This window comes from Typopeltis vanoorti, chromosome 15, assembly GCF_054136105.1.
Source record: "Typopeltis vanoorti isolate ZY-2024b chromosome 15, IOZ_Tvanoo_1.0, whole genome shotgun sequence".
Classification (NCBI taxonomy): domain Eukaryota; kingdom Metazoa; phylum Arthropoda; class Arachnida; order Uropygi; family Thelyphonidae; genus Typopeltis; species Typopeltis vanoorti.
The window spans coordinates 95,890,564-95,899,962 of NC_143563.1; the positions used below are offsets into that span (position 1 = coordinate 95,890,564).

At 34.5% G+C, this 9,399-nt stretch overlaps 1 protein-coding gene across 1 annotated transcript; it reads left to right on the forward strand.

Annotated features, from left to right (window-relative positions):
- Positions 1 to 458: 458 nt before the first annotated feature.
- LOC150098999 (uncharacterized) lies at positions 459 to 8,473 on the forward strand. The gene is made up of 2 exons (XM_090404907.1): positions 459 to 1,388; positions 6,206 to 8,473. The coding sequence occupies exons 1-2, from the start codon at positions 734 to 736 to the stop codon at positions 6,520 to 6,522; spliced, it is 972 nt and encodes a 323-aa protein (XP_090261033.1). The 5' UTR covers positions 459 to 733; the 3' UTR covers positions 6,523 to 8,473.
- Positions 8,474 to 9,399: the final 926 nt, after the last annotated feature.

The window sequence follows — 9,399 nt, forward strand, 5'->3', positions numbered from 1 at the left end:
ATTACGATATTTAATAGGCGATCAGCGGATATTTGCAGTTCCTATTTAACATGGGATTGACAGGGTCTGTATTTTAAAATGTGTTGCTGTTTAAAACAACTATATAAACAGATAAGGAAAAATAATGCACAGATTAATGCAAAATAATTACATGATTAAAACAGAATAATTCGATAAACACAACATCACCGTATCGGAATGAAGTAAACAGAATGCGATGGGCGGAGTTAATAGCGTAGTAATGTCGTCAAAGAAGAATATTTGTCGCATGTCTACCAACAATTAACGAAATTTATCGCCTCGATTAAAATCTCGTAGTGCCAAAGGATGCTTATTGACAAGTTAGATCTGTTTTCGTTTCCATGGCCTGCCCCCAGTCACGTGACGTCTCGCATCCAATCTGTAGGAGCAGCAACTCCTAAGCTGCGTCCTCAGAGGGTAGACGCCGGAGCTGCGATGTTATTTAAGATTGTTGGGTTGGGGAGATCATATTTAGGCCTGAATCATGGTACACCTGCTTGCACCGTTGAATGGGTTAGGCATTCGCACGTGTGCCTAGCACTCGCAGAAACACACATTTGTACAGTTTTTTTTTTTTTTTTTAATTCTTCAAATCTTATTTCCATTTGCCAACTGTGACGTTTCTCTCACGTGATTCTCATCATGCACTAGGTTTTGACGAGCCGCACCGCCGCCGCCGGAGAGCCCCCATCGCGAGCGTTTCTCCGAGAGTATGATGAACGGAAGCTTGTATGAAGACACCTCCAACAGTCGCTCAGGTCTCGAAGCGGTGGTCACCTCAACTCAATCTTCGCTGCAGCCTCTTCACATTCCCGCCAAGCGAGTCACGGCCACTCTGGCTGTCACCTACGGACCATCCGAGTGCAGCGTCGTCGATACCGGTGCCGGCGTCATAAGGCACGGCCACAACGGACAGTCGTGGGGTTACACTCCCGACACCCACTCCGCTTTCGAAGCCCACGCTCAATACAACCAGACTCTGTGCAACGTCCGAGATGGGATGGTGCCTGGCTACTACTACAATGACCACGCGACCAGGAGTGCCGCCGATCGTAAAACCCCCATCAAATTTTGGTCCAACACCTACGACCTACCAAGTGCCGGACCGAGTACGGTGGCTCCGACGGCCACCGAATCATGCCAGTCCTTCGCGCCGCAGACCTGGTGCAACTACACGCCGTACCCCAACAGGGTTCACGGTCACATCGAACCACATGCCCCGCAACCGGTCACCTACTTCCCCGGGGAAGAGAGGACGCGCGCGCCAATGGAGGACTTTGCCCACAGTGACGGCTACACACTGCGGAGTTTCACGACAGCGGCGGAGGCACATGGTCCTATTCCTTACGTGCCGACAGGTACAACCGGTAAGTATCTCTATGGTGGCTTTTAAAACCCTCATAAAACTGTTAATATAGCTTGACGGTAAAAGAACTTTCGGCTGATTGTACCCTCCACTCCCGCTTTTTCCCCTGCAGAAACCTTTGTTGCCCTCAGTACTAAACTGTTATTTTGTGAATGTTTCTGCTTTAATAGCAGCTACACAGGCGTTTATTGACCTTTCGTCCCTTCTTCCATCCCCTCTTCTCGCACACCTTTTTTTGTGGGAGGATATAAAACGCAGTAATTACTTTGAATGCTTGTAATGGAGGAGTCTTATGTGCAATGACATCCCTCCCCTCTCCTATAGTAACCGAAATGGATTAGATACCAATTGACACCCAGAGTTTTCTTCCAAAATTAACGGATCATCCATACAATGTAACTGTATAGTGCTTTGGCACCGTATACTAACACAACCCACAGAGGTCTATAAAAATTCCTCCCCCTAAATAAACGAATTTATTCTCATTTATAGTGTGCAATGTAGTTTCTGAAACCCACATTTTATAATAAATTAGAGGACTGGTAACGTATCATCGGACTAGATGTGTTGGTAAGATTATAGTTAATGCCATTAAAAGAGATCAACCTGCTTTTCGGTTAGCAGAAGAAGGTTAGGCATTCGTTATCTACTGATGAGTGGCCATTAGGATCAGTTGTTATAAGAAGTAGTCACTTCTTATTTCACTTCACTCTTTACCATAAAGTGATAATCATACTCTCCCTCGATGAGTCTTTGGACTCCCTGGAGGTGTCAGATAATAATAATAATATATAAAAACAATCGCCAGTCCAACCTAAAATTGGTTAGTAGCATTTGCTGCAATTGTTTTGGACGAAATCATTATACAATGTGAAATGCTTGCATTTCACCCATTGTTTCAACAATATTTCAGGAAATATTGTTGAAACAATGGGTGATCATAACAATTAATAATCATATAAATATCCGTTTACTGCTAAAATATATTATTTAAACTAACAATGGTTAAATCTGCTTCCTGGAATGCAATATTGTTATCTATTTATAAAATAAACAAACCACGTTCTGTATTTGTCTTGGTTATTTATCTTAAATTCGAACCACGTGAAATAAATAGATTAATAAAGTGTTATTTTAGTAGAAATATCAATGCAACGGAAAAGCAAAAAAGCAAAAAAAAAAAAAAAAAAACGCAATGACTAAAGTCTTTGTTAGCTGCAATAGGGAGAGCATATTTCAGTTCTCCCCTTAGCTCTCCTCTCCATCTCTGTTCTATCCCCCCCCCCCATTCGTTCTCTCTCTCTCTCCACTACCGTTGGTCGGAAGAGCCATGCCGATTAGGTAGTCCGAAGGTGTGTGTGCGTCACCCACTTTCTTCTATTGTACTCGGACCTAATGGACTGTTGTGCGTTGGAAAAGGTGAGCATTGTCCAATCTGTACTGCATTTATTACAGCAACCAGCGTAATAAATATAGTATTTATTTAACAGTTCTATATTTCTATAGTTTTATTTAAATATTTCAATATTCTATCTTCTATTTCGTTCTTGTAGGATTTGCAATGCATTTATATTCAATTTTTCGGTAAAAATTGTCAACTAATTAAAAAATATAACAATAAAATAAGATATTAAATAAAATACTTATAATGCTTATAAAAATATTAATTCTTAAAATAATTGAATAAATAAAAACTATTTTTATTAAACACCAATTAATATAAACAATAAATTAAACTAAAGTATCACATCTTGTAAAATTTTGGAAGTGAAATTAAAAGTTGATTCGTGCAATTCTTTTAGTTGCTTTAAGAATAATATGCAAAAAGAAGAGGAAAAATGCAGACAATTGTACTCTAAGATCTTCAAGTCATTTTTGAAGAATAAATTGGAAAATATTTGCCTCTGCCTTGTATTGAGGTGACAATTTTATTGATTTTAGTTTCATCCAGTCATCTGAGAGAGAGACGCAAGCTTATTGGAACCAAGCGAGCTTCTCCTTTATAATGGCCCACGAATGTCCCTTAAATCCTGGGATTATATAAATTCTTTCATAATGAAGAGTCTCTCTCTCAACGTAAGAGCTTTAAGAGGGGTCGATAAAGAACACCTGGAAAATTAATCGATGGAAAATTCGGATGCAAATTTTTTCACGTATACTTTGCCAAAAGGTTAATTGAAAAAGAGAACGGGGATTCCCAGGATGCTTTAGAATTGCCGAAACATTGCTTCATACAGTAGGAAATCAAATTCACGTCTTGTTGAGTCAACTTTTTTTTTCTTTTAGTTTTTATGCGAATTTTTTTTTTACTTAAAAATTGTTCATTTTTACATTTATTTGTCGCTGATATCGTAATCCAATGTCTTCTGACAAGATAATATATTATAAATATCTATTTTCTTTAAGATATAATAATTCTGTATTTTATTATCCTTATCGAATACCACTGTGGTTTGTGAATGTCTTTAAGTAGAAGATGAGAGCATTTTTTTTTTTTTTTAATTCATATTACACAGTCTTATGAGCACCAAAGACTCCGCAGTGTATATGATCACTACGGGCATCCTTGTGTATTGCACAGCCCAAGTTTAAAGACACTGTCCACTCGTCAACCAACAAAACATAGTGCGGATTCAACTCCTACCACACAATAGATATGCTAGAGGTTTAAAGCTTATCATGGGTGGGATTAACATAAAAAAAAAATGGGTGCCAGAGGGTCCCAATATATAAGCGCCAGATGATTATTAGAGTATTGAATATATTCGTTTTTTCTGGGACTGCGAACTCTATTATAGATCTATGTGCTTGTTTTATCAGGGAATATTTAATCGATCCTAGCAGATGGAACATATGCGCTTGTCTCATATAATTCTCGACTTTGTTGGCGTATCTGATACTCAACCAACAGAATGCAGGCTCAAATCTCACTTTGGGATTGAATGTTTGATTAGGTGGGGGATGAATTTGACCTCCCGATGTGATACTACTGTTCCGTTTATTGCAGGCTTGAATTGGCTTGAAAAAAAAAATCCATGTTAGGTCTGCAGAGATGTAAAAGCAAGGACAGTGTAAAAATAAATACGTATTGCTTTTTATAGGGCATTTTAAAAAACCCTTAGCTTCCGTGGGTGGGATTATTTGGATTTAAATCTAATAGCAATGGTTTGCGATTCTACTGGAGTCTCTATAAACTAGAATAACATCCCTCGGATAATAATAATTAGATAATTGTGTTCGTTGTACACTTTATTTCATTTATTTATTTATCGAAACATATTGTGATTAAGCAAAGTCAACACATATGTTTGTATCATCGATTTTTATGTCATGCGCTCAGAAACCACGATGGTTGGAACGTGGAAAATTACATATAATCAGGACCAATGACAGTGTATTTTTATTTGATAGCACTTTTACATAATCACTATACGTTCAGAGGGATTAGTGACTTTTTTTTTTTTTTTTTTTGTGAGCTCTGGATACCTCATAGTATGGTGATCTGGCTTAGTCAAAACCATTGGCTGAAAATACTGCATCGAAATTCATTAGTGAAGCGTGGAGACCACTCAGGATGCGTTCTAAAGATTAGCTTGTCGGTTTTGAAATATAACTAAAAGTGATCACAAAGCATCTGAAAATAGAGAACTCTAGATATGTAAGTCATAAAAAAAAAAATGAATATTATAACGCTACTGTTGCAGGAAATTAACACAGAAACGAATTGAAGATAATTCTGATTACAAGCTACAGCCGCGATTAAATGCTTTTTTACGTGCGATAAGGCCTTCGTTCATTAAATGTTATTATGCTCAACTTAAAATCTTCTTTAGAAAACCTATAGACAAAATTGCCTGAATTAGCAATCCAATTTCCAGATAATACATAGTAATTCTTAAGTTCTTAAAAGAACTGGGCGATGGACTGAGTCCTTGACTCTTTATCCCGTCATCTGAATGAAGTAAATCTGTGTGGATGGAGTGTTATTGAGCTAAAAAGCTCTAGTCATGGCTGGGTAACGGCAATAGCCGAGCCTCAGTTAAAACTTCATTGGCTATAGCATTGCCATTTGTCACCCTGGAAGTCCTAAAAAGGACTTTTCCGGGAATCAGGTGTTCATTCCCCATATTATATTCACATAGTAATTAAACTGATATATTTCTTTTCAAGATAATAGAATAATTTCTTAAAAAGATGTCTATTTAATTTACTAAAATATAGAGCTAAATACCTTAATTTTTTTTTAAAGCTAATATAAATTCTTAGAAGGTATTATAGATCCATTTATATTTTATAAAAAATTTAAAGTTTAAAAATTTATCAGAGAGCTGGATAACGCTGTCTTTTAAATAGAGCAAATCGATTCCCCACAGATTGATGCAAATGAAGCTTTTGATGAACATAATATAATCTTATATTATACACAACTTTAAAAATTAAATGAATTCATATAAAAACATATTTAAAATGACGTATTCAAATACTAACACTTTTTATATCTAAATATTTAAGATAATAAAATAAATATTTTAAATATTTGTTAAATATTTTAAAATAAAATAATAAGAACTATAATTTATTTTTGACTCTTATAATTGCAACTTATTTTATTTTTAAATGTGTTAGATATAAAATATTAAACGTAAAATTTTACATAAAATTTTGAATTACAGAATACATTTGTTATTATTAAATAATTAGTGTTTATTTCTAATCTTATTGTCCTCTATTTAATTCTAAATTATATTTTAATTAATTTTGTCCATTTTTAATTTTTTTTAAAAAAAAAAAAAAAAAAAAAACTTTATATTTTTATAGTTCCAGAAATACCTCCACCACCTCCTTCTATCCCCGTGGAGTGGACAGGAAATGTCACAGTTCGGAAGAAACGCAAGCCATACTCAAAATTCCAAACGTTAGAATTAGAAAAGGAATTTCTCTTTAATGCTTACGTTTCTAAACAGAAACGATGGGAGTTGGCTCGAAATCTCAACCTCACAGAAAGACAAGTGAAAATCTGGTTCCAAAACAGGCGGATGAAAAGCAAGAAAACGACTCAAAGAAATACCGAAAATAATCAGAACAATACTAACACTTCAAATAACAGTCACACGGCCAACACATCAGCTAAATGAATTTATAAGTGTGTACAATATGAACTGCGTGCCACATTGAACCGGTAGATGTCACTGTCATCGTCCATTCAGAATCTGGACTGAGTTCCATAGGATTCTCATTAACATCCAAAGGTGAGAATGTACAGTGGGTCCGTTTTAATGAATATTGTAGCGTCATTTTTTTTTTTTCTTTCTCTCCCTCGGTAGTACTTAATAGGGAAGCGTATTTTGGAGTGATGTAGTCTTTCCTGTACCATGTGCAATGTTGGGAGACGCTACATAATCTTACAATCGGGCAATGAGCTTATTATAATGTGGTACTAATGGGTTGGCCACTGGATATGATGTTTGTGTTCTATACACTTACAAGTAGCAATTTGCATGAGTTAAAAATGACAACTACGGCCGCCATGGAGAAAAAAGAGGAATTTGATTTTAAAAAAAAAGTTTTAATTTTGTGTGTATGTGTGTTGTGTTGGAATGACAAAAAAAGTCTTTCTTAAGCCAAATATTGTACAGACGCACATAAAAGTTAACAAAGTAGAGCTATCAGAATAAATAGTACAAAATATATTATCTTAAAAACAGTGCGAATTTAACTAATAAAAGACTACGTGGTTCTTTATGTATGTATGAGAAATAAGAATGTGAATATTTACTGTTTCCATGACGTCCTTTTTGAAAGTTGTTATGTCAGGTTTTTAATTCTTTCATTGGTCCATACGTGGCTTCTGCTTTCTCTTTCCTGTAGGTGAAATTGTGATGTAACAGTTCTTTTTTCATATATTTTCGTAAAAAGATATATCAGAGAAGCTACATTGTTGACACGAAACAATTAAAAATATTCATAGTGGCAACAATTCGAATGTTTTTTCTGTTGTTAAAATATACTACTGTTTATTATTAAACTGTTTCATTGTTGCTCCTCAGTCAAATAATAACTTACTTTAACAATGTAAATATATGTTCATTTTTGAGGACAACGGACAATAATGCGATCAGTGAGGCCTTTAGCTTTTTTTAACCAAATGTTTTGGCCATATATTATGACTCAAGTGCAATGATAGCTTTTTTTCTTGATTACAATTATAAGAGGATACTTAAAAAAAGTATAATTTCTTGAAAAAAAGCAAGAAATTCAATTCATAACTTATGTGATATTAAATCCATTTGTCGATTCTGTTTTTCAATTCTGTAGGAAGTTCTTTTTTTTTCCCCTCTCCACTGGTGCTGATAGAGTATATTCATTACCCAATTAACTTCTACAGATAACCAGAAGTCATGTGGTTTGCAATTTCGTGAATATTTGCATACACATATATTACACAATAAGTGGAAAAAAAAAAAAACAGAAATGTGTTAAACGCCTTTTAATATGACTTTCCTATGATCAGCTGGACTGTAAAAATACTCAGGCTAATGCCAAAGGCTCTGTCATCCGAAAGAACGGCTTCTCTGCATTACTCATCATACATATCTTCTTATGTCCTGGTGTTCTTCCAGTTCATTACTTAGCTGTTACAATTCCTATAATATCGTTTCTAAGATTGTAAAGAATGCTATATTCTACATAAAATTCCGAATCATTTGTAACTTACAAATAAAAACAAAATCTTTTAGATATATAAATACGGTAATTACTATATTTAAACTATAGTTCATTCGATCGGAGTATATTATCTTAAGAGTAGAACAGAATCTAAGAATTTAAAAAAGACTTTAAATTTCTTGTACATCATTTTACACATTCTGCTTCTTTCCATAAAATTGGAAGAAAGAGTAAAAGATTTTAAGTGTTTTATGTCGTCAAATGTAGCAGCCTTTCATGTGGTTGTGCGGAGTGAATTTTTCTAACGAGCAGTCAGGTGAGATGGTGACTTTTTTTTTAATTTAGATATTTGGTTGTGATGAAAATTGTCCTAACAGATTGTACTCTGCGAAAGAAGTTTAATAAACGTTTGTCTGTGAAGTTGTTTGTTTTTATTATGTAGTATAAACACATAATCCGACTATTCATCCCTAAAGGTTTTTTTCCATTATCCTAAACGCAACACTTAGGATGCTGGAAAAAGATCAGCATCCTAAGTGTGCAGCACAATTATACAGGCTTTATGATTAGGACTAACTGTTAACAACTACAGTTTCCAGTTTATCAGAGAACGTTTTGACGATTCCAAAAGGCACAATTTATAAAACAATACCAGTTTACATAAACTTGCGATTAACATTTATTAAAATTTCATGATCAAGATTTCCAGAAAAATTTGGAACCATAATCAGGATTAAGATTTCCAGAAAAATTTGGAATCATAATCATTTTCGAGATGAAGATTTCCAGAAGAATTTGGAATCGATCATTTTCAGGATTAAGATTTCCAGAAAAATTTGGAATCATAATCATTTTCGAGATGAAGATTTCCAGAAGAATTTGGAATCGATCATTTTCAGGATTAAGATTTCCAGAAAAATTTGAATTCTCTTGAAATCATAATCATATTTCATGATTAAGATTTCTACAGATTCAAAATTTCTAGAATAGATTCAATAATGCAACAGAAAAGAAAAATATTGAGACAGCAACACAAAAACTAAAATCATAACGGTTGCTAGGGTAACCTAAGATGCAAATTAAAAATTAATGGGAGAATAGCTGAACAAGTTAGTAAGATTAAATATTTAGGAATAGAAATAAACAGTAATGACATCACACAAAATGAAATACAATTCTAAAGCTCCTCTCATCACAGACGGAATTCGAACCAAAGTCTTCTCACCTGCGGATAGAAGTATTGTGGCACACTTTGTTAGTTTTATTTCTATTGAGAAGACTCTCATTGGTGAACATTTAAATTGAGGTTCCATGAAATTTGTTTGCAAACATGAGATCAAAATTTC

Bases quoted from the DNA above. Each gene is read 5' to 3' on its own strand.
- LOC150098999 (XM_090404907.1), top strand. From the start codon at position 734: ATGATGAACGGAAGCTTGTATGAAGACACCTCCAACAGTCGCTCAGGT. The intron at 1,389-6,205 runs GTAAGTATCTCT...ATATTTTTATAG, and splicing joins CGTGCCGACAGGTACAACCG to TTCCAGAAATACCTCCACCA.